A 22,121-nucleotide genomic window follows, 5' to 3' on the forward strand; every position below is an offset into this window, starting at 1 on the left:
TCTCTCCTGCTCATCCTCCCTCTCCGGGCTCTTGCATAACGTCCAGCTTTATTTGCTCCAGCTGAGGATTCTAATCTTTCCCACGAGGCAGAGCGCGAGAGCAAACCAGGAGAGGAGTCGAGTCGGGCGAGTCGACCTTTCTAACCTGCCTGTGTGCGCTGCCTCGTTACCTCAATCACTCAGCCAATTAATGAGATCTGGAGCAGGGCTTTATTAACAAGCACCACCAACACAGTTGTGTGTGTGTGTGTTTGATTATTTATGCCTTCAGTTTGGCATGTCAAATGTGCTGGATGCAGTGTGTTGTGGTCTCTTTTGGCAGCCCAATGCTAACTGGGGGATAAGTAGTGATTATCAGCCCGCAGTCAGGGTGCACACACACATTCACACACACCTTGGGAGACCATGATGATGTGCACATTCCACCATTAGGGCCAAATGTGCTAATGTCAATGAGACCATGCGCCGACTTGGCTCCAATCCAAGAAGACATAGTGTTACCGTAATGCATGCACACAGGCGTGTGTGTGTGTGTGTGTGTCTCTCGCAACTGAAATACTCCACGCAGAGCAATGTTCATTGAAGCAAATTTTTCCGTCTCTGATTTCTCTCACACACATTCACAGAGGCACAAAGACCCTCTGCTGGCTGGCTGGCAGCGACGTCTGTGCGAGGTGAATGTTATGTAAGGCTGATCAACACTACTTAATCAGCTTTGGGAGACGTGCTTAACAAGCTGACCAAGTTGAGGGTTAGAGGAGAAGGAAATGGAGGCAGTGTGGAGGCTAAGGGGGCACAGGAGCAGGGCCTGATGGCAAAATTAAGTAGAGGGAGAGAACAGTAGGGAAGAAGAGAAAGTGGTGACAGGCGGTGACACGGCATGTGTCTCTCGTCCCTGTTTACGACAGGATAAACACAAACACATAAACACGCTGTGCTCTGCCCTCTGTGTACCCCTCACAGCCCACTGCTATGCACAGTCGTGATTTCCAGGATCCTGAGTGTGTGTGTGTGTGTGTGTGTGCATTTTTCTATGTGCATGTTTGTCTATAGCTGTGTAGGAGTATGTGTTTCTTTGCTGTGTCCACGCGGGGTGAAAGACGACCATGTCACCCACATTCCAGACAATGTGAGTCTTTGTTTGGGCCACGTCTTACAGCGGACACATGTAGCCTCCTGCTGACAAAAACCTGATATTTGTACGATCTGCGTTCAACAGGACAGCACGATGAACGTTGAATTCACCGAATCAGCCAGCATGTGTTGTTGCCGTTTCAATGAGTCACCGCTGTAAACACCACTCTTGCAGCTATTAATGTTCTGGGAAAATGAGCCAAGACTAATAACCAAGCTTTACCGTAAAAAAATCCCTACAAGTTGGTCTTAATTAAACACCAGTTTTTTGGAAAGAGTTTTACTGCATTTGCTGCTATTTACTTTTATGCACGTTTTTTCGACTCTCCTTTCTTTCCCTCAACCGTACCTCATTGAGGACAGAGCTTTATGCAACTCAGCAAAGTCATTTTTCTAATTTATTTGAAAAAGCAGCTTTAATCTGTAAAAGCTTGCGTGCTGACTGAAATTCAAACACAGCCCACTCGCCCCCAAGGCAGTAAACATAGAGGACACACCTTCATCATGTAAAGGTACTTTTTTTGTTTAATTTACTCAGAAGTATATCTTTAAAACAGCACTTAAAAACCCCTGCAGAATAGGAATGTGTTGCGTACTATAATTCTGCTGCGAAACAGACATTCCTCTACTCGACTTCTCCTGTGGTCAGCATGTCCAAACTGTGGTTTTGCATTCTCCCTCTTTCTTTTTCTTTGGACTACATCTTCTACCAATTTGGATGATTGACGATCATTAGAGAGAGAGCAGTGTTTCCAAGCACTCTGCCTTCACATTTGTCTTCTCTCAGGGCAAATTGAGTTAAATGATGATGTTTAGTTTATCTCGCACTCTCTTTACTTGTGATGGCAGTGTGTTGCTCTTGTGGTTCACCACTGTCAAGTAAATGGAGAGAAAACACTCCAAATCTGAACGATTGTATTTTAGTCATGATAAACGTTTGTTCTGGTTGTGACAGCGACTCTGTCTTTACCCCTGGTTGTTTTATATCTTTCCTTTTTATTTCTCTTTCAGCACTTATTCCTGTGCTTCTTCTTTCTTCTCCCTCCCTTTGACCTTTCCCTAGTTTCCTTTCTCTCTCCTCTCAATCCCAAACACACACACAATCACAAAACTCTTAAAGAATGACTAGCAGATGTGGACAGAGCTTTTTCCTTCATCTAAAATTAGCTGGGATAGAAGAATGGCAGGAAAAGCGCACAGGGTTGGACGCACTAACAGGAGGGGTGGCGGGGTTGGGATGGGGGATTGATGGAGAAATAGACTAAAAGCGGAGGAAGGAATAGGTTGATGGGACTCGGGGAAGTTGTGTGTATTTTTGGTGCTGGTCACACATTGCTGACGCACAGGAAACACTCCGAGTGCAAAGTCTAGCTCCGCCTAATGCTTTGCTTGCAATGCTGTTTAATAAGTTGCGTTTAGTTATTTCTGTGGGTGTGTGGACCTGTGGGAAATGTAATATGTCAAGGAGCAGCTAGATTTGAATTGTTTATCAGAATGGATCTTTTTTTTAAACCTTCTGTATTTACATTCTGCACACTTTGTGACTTAGTTGAAAAGTATATGAAAAAAGTAATATTTTTTGCATGATTCCTTTAGAGAAAGTAACTTAAGAGAAACTGGTTCATACAGGAACATTTCCCTACAAGGTTTGTGATTATGAGTATCTTTGGCATGGTTGATGGAGGAAAAATACTCAGCATTTTGATGAATGCTGAACTCCTGCTTCTTATCTGTGAAAGCAAAGCAGACCTATGAGCTCCAGTCTGTTTCTCTCCCCCTCCCCATGATGAAATGCTGCTGTGAAACTTCACATCCTTCTATTTTTCTAATTACTCATCAATTAGCACTATGGAAGCTGGATGTTGTACACAGCTCCAGAGCCGCTCTCCCCCCGCCAGCAGCAGAAAGGTGTTAGGGACAACAGGGTTGGTTGGCAAGCTGCCGATGTCCCCTGTTCACTCGCCACCCAAGGGCCCGCAAGCAGACCTCTGCTTCACCCTGAAGTTAGCTCCATGTCTCCCCCGATGATTGCATAGTCTGCGTGTGTGTTGGATGGTTGTGTGCTCACGTGGGCAACAAGTGATACTTTTCATTGTGTTTTCTGCATTCAAGAACCGTCAGTACATTTTTGTTTTGCAGAAAAGTATGCAGCTTTTATGACAGTTGTCATACTTTTTCAGAAAAACACTCAGTAAGTGTGTGTGTGTGTCTATGTTTCTACTCACCCTGAATACCGTGTGAATGCAAGCCCTCATCAGCACTTAGCAGCATCAGAGAAAAACACAACTCCCCAGGGTCACCTATTGCTCTCTCACCTCCAGCCTGAACAACAGCTCATAACAAGAGACACACACACACACACACACACACACACACACACACATGCATTTAGTTCATCCACACGCTTCCCATCGGAGCTTTGGAGTTATTTTAGATGAGTGTGAAGATGTTTTTTTCTGTTGCTGTTTTGAACTGATTTGAAATGTAGCTCCAGCTGAACGAGTTACATGTAGAAGAAAATGAATGGAAGCTTCTTCTTTTTTTTTAAACACAGTAGAGTACTGTATCAACATTTTTCTCCATGCATGCAAAGTCAAGCGGGGTGTGATAGAACTATTGAGCTAGTATCATATTGCGATATGATTTATTTGTGATACTGTATCGATTTTCCTAACACTCAAATTTCTATGAAATAAGTTTAGATATAACTCATTTCATATTTGATTTCATTTGCAAAAAGCCCCCTCTCAGTGTGTGTATCCTCTCAAATGACAGCTTTGATGTTGGTGATAAAGTGATGAATCCAGATCTTCTCTTTGTAAGGAAGACAACTATTTGACTGAGAATGTATGCATATGGTGTTTTTAGAGATCAGTTTTCCATTGTTGTAGGTTCGTAACTTTTTACTTATTTCCATCAGCATTACAAATGCAGTAAGTTGTCTAATGAGTTACCAAGCAGCTATGTTTCACTCAGGTACTTTGTCAACTGTGAACAGATTTGAGAACAAAACAACTATAAGAAAGAAGACTAGTACCATACTTCTCAGTATAGATGCATTCATTCAGATGTCACAGCCATGATATGTGTCACTGCGATGAATGTAAGGCTTTGTTCAGTCAAATGTAAAAAAGATCATTTTTGTAGATGCAGCAGCTGCACTTTTGAATTTGAATGCCATAAGTGGTTCTGTAAAGGCAAGATATTAAAAGCCTTTGTACAGGAGTCTAGCTAAGTGTCCCAAACATAAAAACATCTAATATTCAGCTGCTGCCATTAACAATTGGTTTGTCTCTCGCTTATTTTCAGTTCTCTGCCAAATGGTTTAAATTTCAGAGCCCTTTTTAACCGTTTTACTTCAGGAAACAAACCAGAAACAAGCAGATGCAATACCAGATAAAGACACATTGCACCGCCCCGATATGGCCGTAAAAGAACAAGAACTGCTCCTCCTACACTGTCAGACGTCTGGTGTAAAGATCAGGTGTCTCGCTGCTTTGTCTCTCACTTGCCATCACGCATCCAGAGAAGTTAATCCACTGAGGAATGTGTCTGCCTCACACAGCGGGCCTCTGTGTGTGCTCACGACTCAGTTTTCTTTTGCAGTGTTTCATAACATTGTTTATTTCATAATGTTGTAGGAAGAGGAGGGAAACGATCTCAATAAAAAGTGCTCGCCGTCAAAGAGACAAAGGCCTTGTTGAGTGTTTTTGACGTGCTGCATTTTATTCTCTTCAAACCCGGGCCTTTGTGCCCGCGTGTTGTTGGTTTACACTGGAGCCTTGTTTGCCTTGAGCGGCCAATGCTTTAGAAGAGGGTGGAAAAGTTCTGTCCTGTTCCCAGCCAAGGCTATTGGGCACACACACACACTCACACACGCACACACACATTGTCATGTAGTACAGATCTCTGTCTCCTGACGACTACCTGTTGCTGGCCGATTCCGCCCCCCACTCCTTTCTCTCTGCGTCCCTCCATCTCCTGCTCCCTCGCTCCGACCCTGCTCTTCCCCCTTTTCTAATACCTGTACTATTTGAGTCCATGTTCCAGGCCTGAAAGGATTAATTGCCGTTTATGCTTTATTTTTTTGTTCTGTTCGTTTCTGGGGGGTTATTTTTAGGCCTTAAGTGTCTGGTTGCTAAGAGACAGTGTGAGAGAGAGAGAGAATGGAGGACAGTTTGCGTTGTGAAGGCTGAATTACAAAATCATTCACGCACTGAGTCAGCACTGACACACACACAAACACACACACACACAGGGTGTTTGAGTCTGAGGTTGTTATTGTGGACTTGTTTTTCTGGTTCTGTGTATCTTTTCAGCGCTGCGTGTGTCACTGTTATTAATGTCTAAATTCTGGCTCATCTTCAGAACCTGCTGTTACGTGCACATCTGAACGTTAGTTGCAAATATCTAAGAGTGCCTTCTCAAGATTGTCTAGTGCAACAAGTGTGCGTCACTGTCATACTTTTTCTCTTTAAAAAAATAAAATAATGTTAGCATTCAAGCTTTTACAATTACACAGAAATGGGGAAAAATGGACACGAGTGAGCATGCCCACTAAGGTACCGGTGCCGCAATCAAAGCTTGGATGTTGCACTTAAATGCATGCCCGTATGCAAGGCCCTTTCAGTGTTAAGCCTGGTCTCGTATCTCGCTGCTTTGTTTGCAATTACATTGTTAATCAGCCCAGAGTTGGGGAACAACACACAGCACTTTCACCAAAAAGGGTTATTGGTGTCCATTGTGAAACCCAAAGTCAGCCTTACGTTCATTTAATGTATGTCCTTAAGTTAAATAAGATATAAAACATACTTATTTTATGCCCAACCATGTTTTTACAAAGCCTAACCAAATGCTTTTGCTGCATTATTCTTCGATTTACAACTTAAATGCTTGTTATTTCTAATGTCCTCTCAGTTCTTGCCTCTGTTACTGCCTGAGTTGGCTTTGATTCCTGCCAGATTTTAGCGTGTTTCAGAAAAGACATGCGTGGACACACACACACAGGAAACAGATATGTTGTTGTGGTGCATAACAGTTGCTAACATCCTGTACCCGCTCTACTACCACATTCCAGGAAACCACCTCCCAAAAGTGTCACCTATCTCTTACTCACATGCACACAAGCCTGACAGATATATGGTTCGATGATGCCACAGCTAATTTACTCCTGTGTGGAGTGAAGTCACCCTTTGACCCACTGACCTAACAAACACACACACACACAGACACACACACACACACACACACACACACACACACACACACACACACACACACACACACACACACACACACACTGCGTATTGGGCACCTTCACAGCCACATAAGCACAGGTCACATACTGATAAATGTAATTAAAAACATGTTATGTTTTTCACTATGTCACGAAATTATGAAATATGCCCATTTTAAATTGGTCAAAAGCTAAGAAAATATATAGTTTCTTATCAAATCCTTACATTTGAAAAGTAAAACCAGCAAGTAATTAGCATATTTGAAACATGCAAATGATTTAGTCAGCTGTCTAACTGTTCTATGGCTTTGTTATTTTTACTCTAAAAGTTAAGCTTGTTCAAATGAAATTGAAATTATGCAGAAATCGATTACAAGATATTTTCTGTGTGTGCGTCGTTAACACACAGAGGTGCTTGGCTAGTGGAGCACACTCTTACTGGCAGTAGTGTGTGTGGTCAGTGTGTTGTTGAAGGTGAAGCATCAGCTCTCTGCCAAGCTGTTGGCCGGAGAAGTACATTAACACCGGCGTGTGAGCTAGGGCGACAGAGTGAAAGAGAAGAGAGGCGCCTGTGGCCTCTAACATGGCTGTGTTAGATCTTTACAGCGTTCCCAAACTTTGAAGAATAACCCTATGATGGGTAGAAAACCAGCTCAGATGGGACTGTCTATATATGTTTCAATTCATCGCTAAATTCTAACGTTAAAACTTAAGTTCTGTCCTGCGCATGACGATCACATCGGCCACAGGTGTGTGTGTGTGTGTGTGTGTGTGTGTGTGACGGTAAACGTCCTGGGAGCAGCGTGACACTTTGGTGAGAGTAAATATACCTAACAGCACCCTGAGAGCACCAGGACTCTTCTCTCACTGACACAATATTATTCTGCCGTTCTTAAGGCACTCTGGGGAACACACACACTCTCCCAACAGGGTTGTTTATGAGTGTGATGATTTCACTAAGAAGAGTCCGATGGTCCGGCCCACCTGAGAGCGCACCAGGTGCGGCGCCTCAGGGCTGAATGTGTTTGTGCGTGGACAGCGCTCCGTGTTTTTGTTCACATGATGCTCGTCCTTCGTGCGTTTGTGACTTTTTGCTCTTTTTAGTCCTTCAGTTCCCGTGTGAAAAAGCTCCACAGGTGTGTGTGTGTATTCTCTAGTTCCCAGTTGGAGAAACAGCCGTTGTGTGTACATGTTGGTAGTTACAAGGTTGTACAGTGTGTTAAGTTATCCCTTGGGTAGATACTAGAGTGGTGGGACTCTCACAGCCTAAAATCAAGCTCAACACCAGGATCAGCCTCTTTAGAAACCAAGACTAAATTACAAAGTGCTCACTTAGTTAGGTTTACATCTTGATTAAACAGTTACACTAGGGGCAATAGCTTCAGTCAAGCAAAGGCTTCATGTCTTTCAGAAATGCTGAAAATGTACTTTAAACTTCCTTCGTGTCAAGTTTCTTTTTTTTGGGTCAAAATTCACTGAAATCTTTGTTTTTCTAAATAGTTGACTCAGAAGTAAGTTATGGACGTTTATTAGCTAACATAACAATCCAATTACTGGGAGAACCTTAAAACATAGAAGTGCTTAAGTCGGTTGATACACCTTATGTAGTCTGAGAGAATCTGCTTTCAACCTGAAATACTTGTCATCACACTTTAATGCCAATTTCCCTAAGCTAATATTCATTTGAATGATGTTACTGAACATGTTTCTAGTCCAGCATGTGAAATCCACGTGTATGGCTGCAGAAGAAGAGCTTGTTCTGTAAGAGACGATCCCTATGGATACGTGTACTTTTTTCTTCTTCTGCTCCTCCTCTACAATTTCCAGGAAAAGACTGCTTGTCTGTTCACTGGAAGACGAGCTATAGAGAGGTAGCGATATTAAATCTTACGTCATGTCCTTCTTATTCTCTGTCCCACTTGTTCCCTCATCTCCTCCTCTTCCTACTTCAGCCCTTCTGTACTTTCCCTCTTGTCCCCATCCGTGATGTGTGTTCTCTCACTGTTGAACAATAACCCCCAGTGTGTGTGTGTGAATGTGTGTGTGGGGCGCTATTTTTGGCCTATCCAAGGCCACAAAGCACTCTCTTGCTCTTTCTCTGTAACTCTCTTCTGCAGCTATATGGCAGGGAGTAAGAGCCTATAGAAAATGTAGACTGTGGGCGACCTCCAAGAATAGTTAAGCAGCCTGCGAGGCGTACATGTTTTTCTATGTGATGTGTATTTAACCCCCCCTGGCTCTCAGGTTAGGCAGGGGGCATGAGCGCTCTTGGCTCCAACAAGAACAATTGCTCCGAGGGAAATTAGTCTCTACCTGGATTATTTACAACCCACAGTTCTTCCAACGGCTGTTTAAAACCAGTAAAATCTACTCTGCATGCTTCAATAAACCATCACCACAGGTGTGTGTAAATAATCAAACAACTTGCCTTCCTCTTTGTCTTCAAACCATCTCAAGTTCTGCAGAATTTCAAGTAAACAGTGTGAAATTTAAATAGAAACTTTCCAAAACATTGGCATCTGATTCCAGCATTCCTTCCACTTGCAGAGAATGCACTTCTAACATTTTGAAAAGAAAATCCACTTTTAATTCGACTGCTCTGATGTATATTGTGAAAACCAAAGACTGATGCTGGTAATTCAAGCTGTTTTGATGATTGATTGATCCGTATGTGAACAAAAAAACTATTGCTTAAAGTCCGTCAGAAGTCCAACTCTGTTTATTTGAGTTGTATACTTAAGGGTAAATCTAAAATAAGGACGATATACCTCAAAATAAGTCAAATAATTGGAAAAGGTCATCTTTCGGGGCAGTTTTTCACATTTTAGCTGCCATTTTATCGACCAGCCAGTAAAATGTTAGGTGTTTAGTTGTGTATACAACAAGTTGCAGTTTATAGTAATCCCAAAGTACAAAAAGTTAAAAGTCATTGGGGATATTTTTTAAAGCAGCTTATATTTTAAGATTAAAAACATTGTTGGGTGAAAGTTATCCTTGGAATGTTTTACTATCAATATGTTTCCAAACTTTGAACGTTCTCCGTCCCTCTCCTGTGTCCCTGTCTCTCTGTCTGCGTCTCACTCTCCAGTCTTCCTCAAGTATTGGCCTAATGAATTTTTAATGGACTTGGTGGGAAGAGTCCAGACACTTTGGGATTCAGGCGTACGGGCTCTGATTACCCTCCTCCTCCTCCTGCCGTGGATCCCACCCTCCTCTTTTCTCTCCCTCCTTTCACTCTTACTTTCTCTGTCTCACCCTCAAAGTCTTTTATTATCCCTCCCCTCCACCTCCTCCTGGTCTTGTGTTTCTGTCGTCTCTGTTCCCTGAGCTCTGCGCTTCAGGCAGATTTACTTGTCCAAGCAGCTGTGACAAAGACAAGGCTGTGTATACTTGTATGAATGTGCTATGGGCAAACACCGACTGTCTCCCAAGTTTTAGTGTTTTTTCAGACTCTCCTCACCCACACACACTTGCACTGGTCGTTTCCCATATCCTCGCTAAAGCTAAGTTGGGTTAAAGTAGCGAGGTACTAGCCAACTGCCGCTAATGACTGTTCAGAGGCCCTTGCACTGTTTAAAAACCCTGAGTCTGCAACTCCACTGTTAGTTTGCCACAAGCCTGTCAGTTGATTTGCTGCTGAGTAGGACTCGCTGCTCTGGGAATCTCTCCTCCTCACCTCTTCTCTCACTCCACTACGTGTGACTGCCCGTCTGTCTCTGCCTCCGTCCCTTCAGAGTTCACCCTTTCCTGGCAACAAAGTCACCAGCATGACTGACTTGACTTGAAATACTTTCATCAATTCATTGTTTTTCTCAATCAAATAATGGCACATTTTGTCCCTGAAATGTAAGACAAATCAATATATATTTATCATCAAATTCGAACACGAAGCAGATTCATATAAATGTTCCCTAACAGCAGTTTTTGTTTTAACGTAAACAAACACTGTTTCTGTCCCAACTGCATTGTGTGTTTACATTCCCCTCCCTCATAAATCATCTGCAAATATTGCATTGTTTACATCCATGTTTGCTTTCCTGCAGTCGCTTCCTTCTTGCCTCTTGTGAAATGTTGGCAACTGTTGTTGTTGAATGTCAGAATATGGAAACCCTCCATCAAAACCGTACCACTACTAGTTGTTAACATTAAGTCAATAAATTAAACATTTATGTGAAAGAAAAGCAGCAAATCGTCACATTTAGGGAGCTAGAGCTGGAGAAAGTTGGACCTTTATGCTTGTTTAAGCAAACACACGGCAGACGAGACAAAACTTAAGGTTGATAGAAACTGCAATCACACTGCAAAGAACTCCAAGTTAAAGCACCTGAAATCATGTAAAACTGTGCCAAAATGCAACAGGCATACACCGACAAATCTTCATGGTGACCCATTGTAGAGGACCAACACGATGCCCTTCACGACTTCTCAAGTCTTTTGTAATTTTCTCTTTCTTTCTCTCACTCTTTTCTCACTCTTTCATCTGCTCCGTGTGTGAGAGTGGAGGTCATTGTTGGATCGGAGAGCGGCGCACATAGCTGGAATAGCATCAGTGTTAGAAGTCTGCCACCGAGATCACACAGAGGAAAAGAGGCATCCGCACTCGTAGAGGGGAGGAGGGTGAGGGTGAGGGTGGGGAGGGGGGGATAAGCAATCTGATCTGGATGACAACAGACTACCAGACGAGCTATGATCTCATCGCTCCCTCATAACCTCCCCCCTCCTCCTCCTCCTCCTCCTCCTCCTCCTCCTCCTTCCTTCCCTCCATCCACCCCCTCGCTCTTCTCCCACTCTTGCCATTGTCTCTCTTCTCTCTCTTCCCACTTTTGTTTCCCCGATCTCCCTCCCCCGTCTCTTTTTCCCTCTGAATTTCTTTTCTCCACCAGTCCCGGTCCTCACCCCTTCTCGTCTTGCCTTCTTCTCTTTCACCCCGACCCCCTCTCTTGCACTCCCTCCCTCCCCTTCATCGTCCTCCTCTTCATCCCATTTGCATCACTTTCTACCACCTGCCCCTCACTTGTCCTGACACACACACGCGCACACACACACACACACAGACACACACACACACACACACACACACACACACACTTCTTGACGCACTTGCACTCTCTAGTGTCCCAGGCCAGAGATTAGGCACACCCCTATCGTCAACCCTCCACACCACCCTCTACATTATTGATGCTGTGTGTGTGTGTGTGTGTGTGTGTGTGTGTGTGTGTGTGTGTGTGTGTGTGTGTGTGTGTGTGTGTGTGTGTGTGTGTGTGTGTGTGTGTGTGTGTGTGTGTGTGTGTGTGTGTGTGTGTGTGTGTGTGTGTGTGTGTGTGTGTGTTTGAGGGAGTGTGTAAGAGAGTGAGGCTTGTGTATGGATGCTGTAATGGCTATCTGGTGTCTCCCTTGGGGGGAGGGGGGGTTTGAGGGAGGAAAGTATCCAAAGCGAGAGAGGGTCGAGGTCACAGGGGTTAAGTGTGGTGGAGGGGCTTCGGTCGGGCTCTTCCCTGCTGCTCCTCTTTCTCTCTGCTCCGTCCGAACTTCACACACACCATTCGCTCACACACAGATCCCAAAATTCCTATCTGAAATTCTCCTATTTAGTGTACAAGGCACGATAAAGTGTGTGTGTGTGTGTGTGTGTGTGTGTGTGTGTGTGTGTGTGTGTGTGTGTGTGTGTGTGTGTGTGTGTGTGTGTGTGTGTGTGTGTGTGTGTGTGTGTGTGTGTGTGTGTGTGTGTGTGTGTGTGTGTGTGTGTGTGTGTGTGTGTGTGTGTGTGTGTGTGTGTGTGTGAGATAGATGATCCCCGTTGAGTCAGGACAGATCCGCCTGGGTTGGACTCTGGGAGGACAGAAAGACAAAGGCACCTGTTCTTGCTCTCAGCATTCCTTTAAACCTAATCCCTACCATCACACACACACACACACACACACACACACACACACACACACACACACACACACACACACACACTATGCTTTAATAAAAGGCTGTCGCTAATAACGTTGTAGAATGTTGCTCTTCAGGTGGAGAATGTCGTCTTGCTTTTATTCACACACCCTGACTTTTATTCCGTCCTCCAGAGATCCAGAGAGATCTGGTCAGTCGTGCAATTGCGCTAAAAATCCCAAACTCACATTGTCATGAAACTCTAAAAGCTGTAATGTTGTATCCTTTTTATCTGTTTGAATTCAGGTGATTATACTTACGTAATACAGCAAATATTTTCTTGACTAATTACCAGCTTCTCAAAACTCAAGTTGATGTCTTATACGTGTCTTGTCTTGGTGTCGCTTCTATGGATAAATCTGCCACATTAACCTGATGGTGTTTAATGCTCATGTTATTTAATTCCCATTGTCCCTTCTTGAATAAAGAAATACTAAATATTAAATGTAGTAAAGCAGATACAGAATGTTCTACCTTTTTATGAAAGATTACACAACAATTGATATTACGGTAGTTGGCTCCTTTTTTTGCCGTCCATCTAAGTTCCCAGAACAGACGGGGATCTACTCTTGGCCAGTGAGCCACTTCAGATAAAGCTAAAGTCAACAGCATTACTCATTTATTAATCGCAGCCAGATTGATCAGTCGCACCCGACTTATTTTGACACTATCAGTTTGCGATGTCTGGAAAGAATGTGTTGTCCTCTGCAGTAGGAGTGTGTGTGTGTGATTGTGTGTTATTGTTGCTCAGCCAGGCCAGTATGTTTATGATTACCCCCGGTGTGTTCCTCGGTGATTGTAGTGTTTGATCGAGCAACAAGTGTTCCTCTGAAAGTGAAAGAGGAGGAGGAGGGTGGGAGGAGAAAAAGGAAATAAAACGGCAGTGAGCGAGGGCTGCTTCATTCTCATGCTAACTGCTACCTACTTGTGTACGTCTGGAAAGTCTGAGAAATTACACACACAGTTTATGCCGTTTTTACACCCATTGTCATTTCACACTTTGTATTTTTTGTTATGAAGAACCTCTTGCTTCAGCCACCTCTGCATAATATCCAACGCTCATAAAATCCTGCATCGAATTTGAAGATTTCAAATGAGTAGGCCCATCGTTTGACTGAAATTCAAAAACAAAAATGTTGCTAAATCATTCCTTAGTAGGTGGGTTTATTGACCATCTTATCCAAATATATCACCCAAATTTGATGAAAACAACCAAGAAATAATGCTGAGGAATATATGATATCCTACATAAATGTCCTTTCTGCACATTTTACTAAGAAAACTGGAAGCCAAAATGTGCCCGCTTCTTGTGAGTGTCATTACATAGCACTAAAAAAAAGGGAGTTGAGTCATGTTGATGAAAGGCTTAAGTATTCTGTTCAGATTCATAAATGTCTGGCAGATGTGCTCAGCATTATTTAGTGTTATGCAACAGTGACTAAATGGTCAGAACATGCCAACGGAGATTATCAGAGCTATCCTTCTCTGCCTCAGGCCGCCATCCAGCAGATCCATTGACAAGCCTGCACATCCATTATCCTTTGGTTTGGGCGTGTTTGGTTTTTTTCAATTTCTACAGCAGCTTGTCTCATTTCCTCTGTTTGCATTTGCATGTGGTGCAGTTAAACGCATTGCAAACACTGATTTCATGCTAGTTTATATGTCTTTCCATGTCCTCCCAAAGAAGGAAGTAATAAGAAAATAAAGCATGGAAATAGAAAACCCATCCCTTGTAAAACAGCAGAACTGTAATGAATCCTACTTTTAACTTCCAACACCTTTTTGACATATTTTCTTCGATATGTGTAACTAATGCTTCACAGTCACTCGTAATAATATGGAACTTGTGCAATATTACAATCACAGAAAGAATAAAGATGTGTGAAGACATCTTTTGAAATGAAGTATTGACGAGCTACACAGATATCCAGGCCTACGAAGAGTATTTTACAGAATTAGAAAACATATTTTCTTGGTACAGATCCTCCTAAAAAATCACACCATGATCATTTTAATATACTCCTTTTTATAATCCCTATTTCGTAATTGCAATTCCCAAATCGTGCAGCCCTATATGTAACTAAATTGCATGAAATAATAAGAAAAGAACACCTTTCCACTGTTCCATTGCATTACATCAGATCAGTCAGTGTGATGTGATTATATGCACCAAACATTATGAAATAATATCATCTGGCATTACATATCCTGCGCAACAACACTTCAGGGTGGTTGCTTTTCCTTCGGTTACTCCACCTCTTCACTCGTGCCTCTATAACTGCTCTGAGGAGGATTGTTGGTGAAATAAAATCAGAGCTATATCTGGCTGAATATTAGTCTGTTTTGCTGGGTCGTGTCAAATTATGTTGACCACCCAGGCGACAGAATGTTAGTGGGAGACTTGCACAAACATTTTCAAACACGAGCTCTGGCACATAAAACTAACTTGTTCAACATTTGGGCACACACACACACACACACACACATGCTCATGAAAACAGTCATATGCCCACACCCACAGTCTCTTACTCTGCAGCGGGTGGAGAGAGATGGAGGGACAGACAGGAGAGATGACTGGCCATGTTGTTTTCCTTCTGGTCATAGGAAAGAGTGACTGCATGAGGGGAAAGAGGTGGAGGAGAGGTGGAAAGGCTTTGCATGTGCCGAACTGTTCCAACGAAGCCCACTAACACTACCACTTTCAGTATTGTAGTTTTAGTGTATGAGTGCGTTTCCTCTGAAGAGCTTCTGCGGTAATGACAATAGAGAAGTGCGGTTTATACAAAAGCCTTAGACTACCTCCACATTAAGCGCTCTACACATTTATTTTGCATCACCACTTTTCTAGGTTGTCTTGGTGACGTCCGCAGTCAAACACCTAAATAACATGAAAAGGGACAAATCTTTATCTCTGCAAAAACTAAACCGTACTAAAAGGGAGCCGGACCAAATCATTGTCTTTTGTTGACTTTATCATCATTGTGGAAAAATTGTGTTTGTCTTGTGCATGCTTGAAAAAATAACCCAGGTTTTCTGAATTTATGCTCCCCCTTTTTTTTAGTCTGGACAGATAGGTGAATCCGGAAGAAAATATACCATTACAAATAGCACAAGCTTAAATCCTCCACTGCACTCACCTGAAACAGCTACATCTGCTGCTGTAAACATATGTGTTCTCTTTAACCTGGCTTTAAAAGCAGTTTCCAATCGTCTACATTTCTCTGCAGAACCGAACAAGATACTTCAGGGCTTATTTGATAAAAGACGCAGACTTAGTGTTCTTCTGTTTGATTTTCAACATGTGTTTTTTAACAGCATCATTCACTGTTACGTACACTAACCGGCCCGCTCTCTTTATCTCTCTTTTATAGGGATCGCTTTCCCAGAATGGGCTTACAAGCCGGAGTCGAGCCCGGGGTCCAGACAGATCCAGCTGTGGCACTTCATCCTGGAGCTGCTCAGGAAAGAAGAGTATCACGATGTTATCGCCTGGCAGGGGGACTATGGAGAGTTCGTCATCAAGGACCCAGATGAAGTGGCCCGGCTGTGGGGGGCCAGGAAGTGTAAACCCCAAATGAACTACGATAAGCTGAGCAGGGCTCTCAGGTATGAAGACAAAGACATTGATTCATATGGTATCTGTAGGTAAAAGTGTGTATTCACTCAGTCATTTCCTCCTGTTCCTGCTCTTTAACTTCTCCTCTGGGGGGGACCAGCAAATGCACCAGATGAGCACATACTTATGATAAGGATCTGTGCTCCTGACAGAGGTCTATATTCACATGTAAATGACCATATGCTAATACTTAAAGAGCCCACGTGCTCCAGTTTAAAAGGGTTATTTGCAAATTACACAACTAATTACAATAGCCACGGTGCTTATATAAATACACAGTTCACTTAGAGAAATAGAATTAGGTAACGAAGGTGGAAATTCACTTTTATAGAAGAAATACATTACAGGTGGATCTGAATCCAGGCCTGATGAGTAAACTTGAAGAAATCTCTCAACACATTTAACATCTGTTGTGGGTTTGTTGTGTAGGGTTGTAGTGAGTGACCACAGGGACAGTATGAAAAAGCAGGAGCCTTGTGGGACTAGCTCCTTGCTCTCAGCACATCAGAAGAGCCTGCGCTCGTACTGTCTCTCTGGTTAATTGACAGAGGATGAAATTGCTGCTTTTCCATATAATTCGAGTAGGACAGGCAGTACCTTTCCCAGGCTCTCCTCGGCAGGAGAAGAGACCTGCTGACTGAATAGGGATATTGTCGGGTAAAGGAAGGATGCTTAAAAGAATTTCTAAGCCTATCTGACTAGCAAGTCTTTTTTATTATATTTAGGGGAATTGTATGACTATATTAGATCATGGGAAGTGTAGAGATGAGAGCAAATGAAGCGAGAGGGAATGACAAGCAGAAAGGGTCCCTAAATGGAAATTATACATACAGCCTGCGCCCAAACTCCAAGGACCACCAGGGTTCCTTAACCTGAGTATTTCGTCGGTGGAGGTCACTGAAGTTGTAAAAGATTCTGCAGTTACATGACGGAAGAGAACAATGAGATGTGTCCAAGGCTGTGAGCATGTGTTTAACTGCTCACCAACCAAGCTCTGCTTCTTTTAAAGTCTACCAGAGCTTAGAGAATTAGTCAGAACCCCACAAAAATGTGCTCACACTAGAAATGGACTGGAACCAGGCTTAGTTTGGCCTTGAGCGACACCACCTCTTCTCCTCCGACCGAGGTCGAGCTGTTTTTGTCAGAGCATGGTCAATCGGTCGAATATTAATGAGATGTGTCTGGATTGATCCAGCAAGAACTTTCTTTTCATTGGACTATTGTGGTAAAGAGAGAGCTGAGCCTGAAGGAGACGCATCAGTCGATACATGTTCCGACCTTATCCTTTGGTCGTGAACTCCTGAGCTGCCAGTCTTTAAAATACTTCGTCACGAGTACACTACCAGCTCCTTCCCAGCAGCAATGTGGTTTCCATGTGCGAACAGGCTGTGAGCACGTGTTGAGTGATGAGAGAGTTTCACACACGTAGATAACTAGCCCTGGTGCAACTATTTAGTAAAGGATGTTCTGACTCTTAATCACACACAGACACCCCCGAGGCTACACTCATTATGAAGAAACATTCTGTCGTCTAAATTGCGATAACCATCTGTGACTGACATTTGATTCCAGTCATATCAACGACCTGCTGGAAGCATTTCATTCAGACGCACATACCCCAATTGCTTTAACGCCCCGTCTCCGTTTCAGCCACACGTTGCATTAGTCATGCCTGAGGAGGCAATAATAGCCCTTAATGAAGTCTAAATAAAGTGTGAATGTGGCCGCATGCCTTCACACGCTATTGAGCTGGACAAGTTTAGATACTATTATGCTCCAAGTAGAGTAACAACACTGACCCATTTGGCCTGTCACACCTATAACAACTTTTCCCATTAAAGCAATTCCCCATCATGATCAGGAGTGGCTTTATCCGCTGATCTTGACATTATTATAAAGAATAACACATATTTCAAACTTTGTGTCCGATGTTTGGTTTGAGTTTTTCTCCGGGTAGATCTGCTTTTCCTTCTTTTAAAGGGCTTCGCTTTGTACGAGGTAAATCAAATTGGACTGATATGTCAATAAAGCAAATTGCTTCAAGACCAACAAAATAGTTTAGAGTTTTGCAAGAGAAAAAGTCCTTTAAAATAGATGAAAGCGGAGCTGCACTACACATGCTTCTGATTTTGCTTGTGCTTTTTTCTTTCACAGTGAGACAATAGGTCACAATATTGGTTGATTATAGAAAGAAGAAACGTCTGAAAGAATCTTGTGATCTATATTATTACACAATAACCTCTATATGACAGACGACACATATCTCTGGGGGACTTTTCTCAGCTGATGCTCGTTGTGCTAAGAAGAGCATCTCATTCTCGGTGTTGTGTGACCCCGGCGTTTTGTTTACAAACAAACAAAGCTAAGATTAGGCTAAGCACTTCAAAGAAAGCTTGCATAGGGAAATGCATTGAACTTCTTAATTTAGAATTAGCAGGGGGGGGGGGGGGGCTTATGTGTGTGTTCATTTGCGCTGGTGAGATTAAGATAATGTTCCGTACAGATGGGATCCTGTGGGAACATGGGGAATTACCATGGACTTCTAATGTGGGCATGTAAACATTCCGAGTCTGGATTTAGGATTCCTGAATTAGAGAGGAAGAGAATATAGACGAGGAAACGTGTGGTCAAGCTGTGTATTTATAGCAGGTCCATCCTCTAGAGCTGTAGGAGATTTTGAGCTTAGGCTGCAGTAAGTGCGTATATATAGCGGTACTTAGTGCCCTGCAATGGGAACGGACTTAGATGCTGATTATCTGAAAGTTTCCGACACAGGAGTTTCCCCTCTGGCACTCACGTGTCCTCATCCACCCTCCTTCAGCCAGGTTGCCTCCCTCTGTGCTTGTAATGTAGGCAGAGTCACTTCAGGCTTAGAGTGGGAGAACAGTCAACAAAAAAAGCACACACACCCACGTCCGCTTAGTCACCTGATTTGACACCAGAGCTTTGGTCAGGAGACACTTGAAATGAAGACCTTGCAAGATGCACATCAATAGTAATGTGGGAGGAGGATTAATGGCACTGAAGATTAATGAATGTATAAAGGAGGCGCAGAAACACATGTGCATGGTAACTGTCCCCATATGTAGCGGAGTGTTGGAGAGCAGGCCACCTTGTGCCCTTCATATGGAGAAAACCTGGAGTCTGCTTATAATGGAGAGCACAGTCGGCATGTGGCAATTAGCATACACACACATGCTCTCACACTTTAAAGGCACGCCTGTTTTGAAGTGTTCTTTTTATCACTTAGCCTTTGTAATTATTATTTTTACCTCAATGATCTTATGCTTTCCTGTCTGCCATGCACATGGTGGAAATTCCCTTAATCAGCACTGAGGGTGTGTGTGTGTGTGTGTGTGTGTGTGTGTGTGTGTGTGTGCACATGTGCTGGCTTTCCGTTGAGGGGACACAGCCTCAGTCCATGCGTCATCTTGTTCTCCCGCTCCCACGGCCGCTGTGATATTCCCACTCCTGTTGAGAGGATTACACTCTGACTGTGTGTGTGTGTGTGTGTGTGTGTGTGTGTGTGTGTGTGTGTGTGTGTGTGTGTGTGTGTGTGTGTGTGTGTGTGTGTGTGTGTGTGTGTGTGTGTGTGTGTGTGTGTGTGTGTGTGTGTGTGCTATAAAAAAGACTGTCAAGAGTTGATCGTGGTGAATCTCCATTACTGATGACTTAAAATTAGAAGATTTCTCTTTTTTTGTATTTCTGAAGGAGGAGCCTCTGTTTACCTCATTCAAGATTGTTTTCCTTTAAAGGATTTTCACAAAAAAAGACGCGTGTCCGATCTTCGATGCTACACACATATTTATTTCCCCAACAAAATGTAAGGAAAGGTTTTAGTGCCATTTTAAGAGGTTCAGTTTGTGTTTCTGACACACTGTTTTCATTTGATCCCATCTCCCTATACTCGTCACTGATTGGTTTATTTATACATGGGCTCTCCTCCTTTCTTAAAACCATGGAGGCATACAGGGAACTTCACTTGGGTCCTGAGGAGATGCAGTGTTTATCTAGAGAGAAACTGGCACCTACACTGTACATTTACTACCACTTGACAACTTTACTGTTCATTTCTCCTCCCAACACATGCTCGCTGTAAGCGTAGCGCATTCTCTCTCTCTCTCTCTCAATTCAATTCAAATCGCTTTATTTTGCATAACACTGTACCTTTTTCCAAAGCATATTTGAATGTTGTAATGATAACACCACCACCACACATACTCCGCACTGAACAAACAAGCTGTTACTCTAATGAAATGACAAACGCTTTGCAGAACTTCCTTTTATTGGTCCAAACCATCCAAAAACTGCTTTCACACTAGGAATAGACCGGACCAAGGTTCAGTCCGATCCAGAGCAAGACCCTCTCTTTTTTTCGTTGGACCCACGTCTGGCGGTCTGGTAAGGACATTCCCGGATGATTGTTAGGGTGAAAATATTGTAATTGCAACATTTCTTGGCCCCAAAAATATTGACATTATCTTTTCGTCCATATGAGCGCCAGATGATTCATAAATTCAGCTCTTTTAAAACCTTACTCACCTTATGATTGGATATTCAGGGCTTTGTGACATGATTTGTAAAAGTAATAAAGTACACAATCTTTGACCAGCTCCATGTTTGGGACGAGGAAATAAACCTGTCCACTTTTAAATGGCCAACCCCCCCCCCCCCTGCTCCTCATAAATGACACGTGTACCGATACACAAATGAGAGTGAGGAAATGAAGCCTGCTGCCAATCAGTCAGTGCAGCGTGCTGTCTTAATGAGCGTAATCATGCTAAGAGGTCCCAGCTTCTGAGACCTGCAGCCCAACACAGGGGTCAGAGGTCAGGTGGCCTGCCAAGCACAGCTGGCAAAGATTAACAACACAGCCCATGTGCACATTCACATACACAAACGTACCATTGTACAGACCCTTGCCAAAGCATGTTTCCTTGCACACATGTTTGTAGTGTTGGCTTAATGTCCAACATTCGCCTCACTGTGACGGGAAGCCACAGCTGGAACACTGCCACCACTGAAAATCACCTAAATAGAATTAATGTTCCACGAAGTTCCAGAGTTTGGTGATGCTGTGAATTCAGAGCAGTTCACCATTTATTGAAGGATATTTTACAACCCACTGTTCAGGTCTTCCAAGGAACCCCTGAAATACCTAACCATGTAAAGTGCTGCAGTGAAACTGGACCTGATTCAGAAGTAACCCCAGTTACCACATCCACAAAACATGCTGCAGGAAATTGTGCTGCATATACACACACTGCTACTCACCTCTGTGGCCGGGCTGTTTATAGGTCAGAAGGCCTCTCTGCATCAGCGCTTTGGGTGGAATCACCCAGGGCCGGAGAGAAAGTGCAGAGGGAGCAGCCGGGGACAGCGCCACTGTACCACTCTCTGTTCAACGTATGCCTGCCTGCATTGTCTCTCCATTGTCTTTATCTGCAGCATGTATGTGTTCAGCGTACATGAACGCTGTGTGTATGCCATTGTTCCGGACTGAATGAGGCCCTTTATAGTCAACAAGGGCGTAATACACACACACACGCCAGAGTATGCTCGAGTACATATTCACACCCACAGAGCATGTGATGCTAGTATCGAACCCTGACCTGATCCCCCTCCTCAGAGGAAAACACACACACACACACACACACACACACACAAACACACAAACACAAACACACAAACACTACAAGCTTTCCCTTCTTGAAAGTTAACACTGGTCGAACCACACAACCCAATGCACTCACTCACATGTGCAACTTGTACACACACACACCTGAGTGAGCAGCTGGTGTGTGTTTGTGTACAGAGAAGGATCTAGCTGAGATGTGTGTGTAACGTCATCCAATGCTGACGAAAGAGGCAGAAAATAAACACGGGGCTCATGGGGAGTATTGTAATCCCAACTTCCTGTCACAGTCAGCGCCTATTTACAGCCCAACAATGGGCAAGGCCCAGCCTGTCCACACACACACAAAGCGGGTTGGGTCACTCCATTTTTAGTGTTGTGTGTGTGTACGTACGTGTGTGTGTTTAGAGTGATACTGATATTGATTGGTTAACTTAAACATAAATCCTGTTATAGAACTAAACAAAAGGTTGGCCTTAGCGGGTAAGTCCTTTGTCCTTCAGTAATACCTAATACAGATGTGACTGCAGATAGAAGACATTCAGTACTAAGATGTGGGGAAG

General features: G+C 43.3%; 1 protein-coding gene across 1 annotated transcript in view; it reads left to right on the forward strand.

Annotated features, from left to right (window-relative positions):
- Window positions 1–22,121, forward strand: part of erfl3 (Ets2 repressor factor like 3) — a 45,707-nt gene that overhangs the window by 13,144 nt on the left and 10,442 nt on the right. The window contains exon 2 of the mRNA XM_063878287.1: window positions 15,679–15,913. Within this exon, the coding sequence (XP_063734357.1) occupies window positions 15,679–15,913 (235 nt within the window). The remainder of the gene's footprint in view (window positions 1–15,678; window positions 15,914–22,121) is intronic.

The sequence above is a fragment of the Eleginops maclovinus genome, chromosome 3 (assembly GCF_036324505.1).
Source record: "Eleginops maclovinus isolate JMC-PN-2008 ecotype Puerto Natales chromosome 3, JC_Emac_rtc_rv5, whole genome shotgun sequence".
In the NCBI taxonomy this organism is placed as follows: domain Eukaryota; kingdom Metazoa; phylum Chordata; class Actinopteri; order Perciformes; family Eleginopidae; genus Eleginops; species Eleginops maclovinus.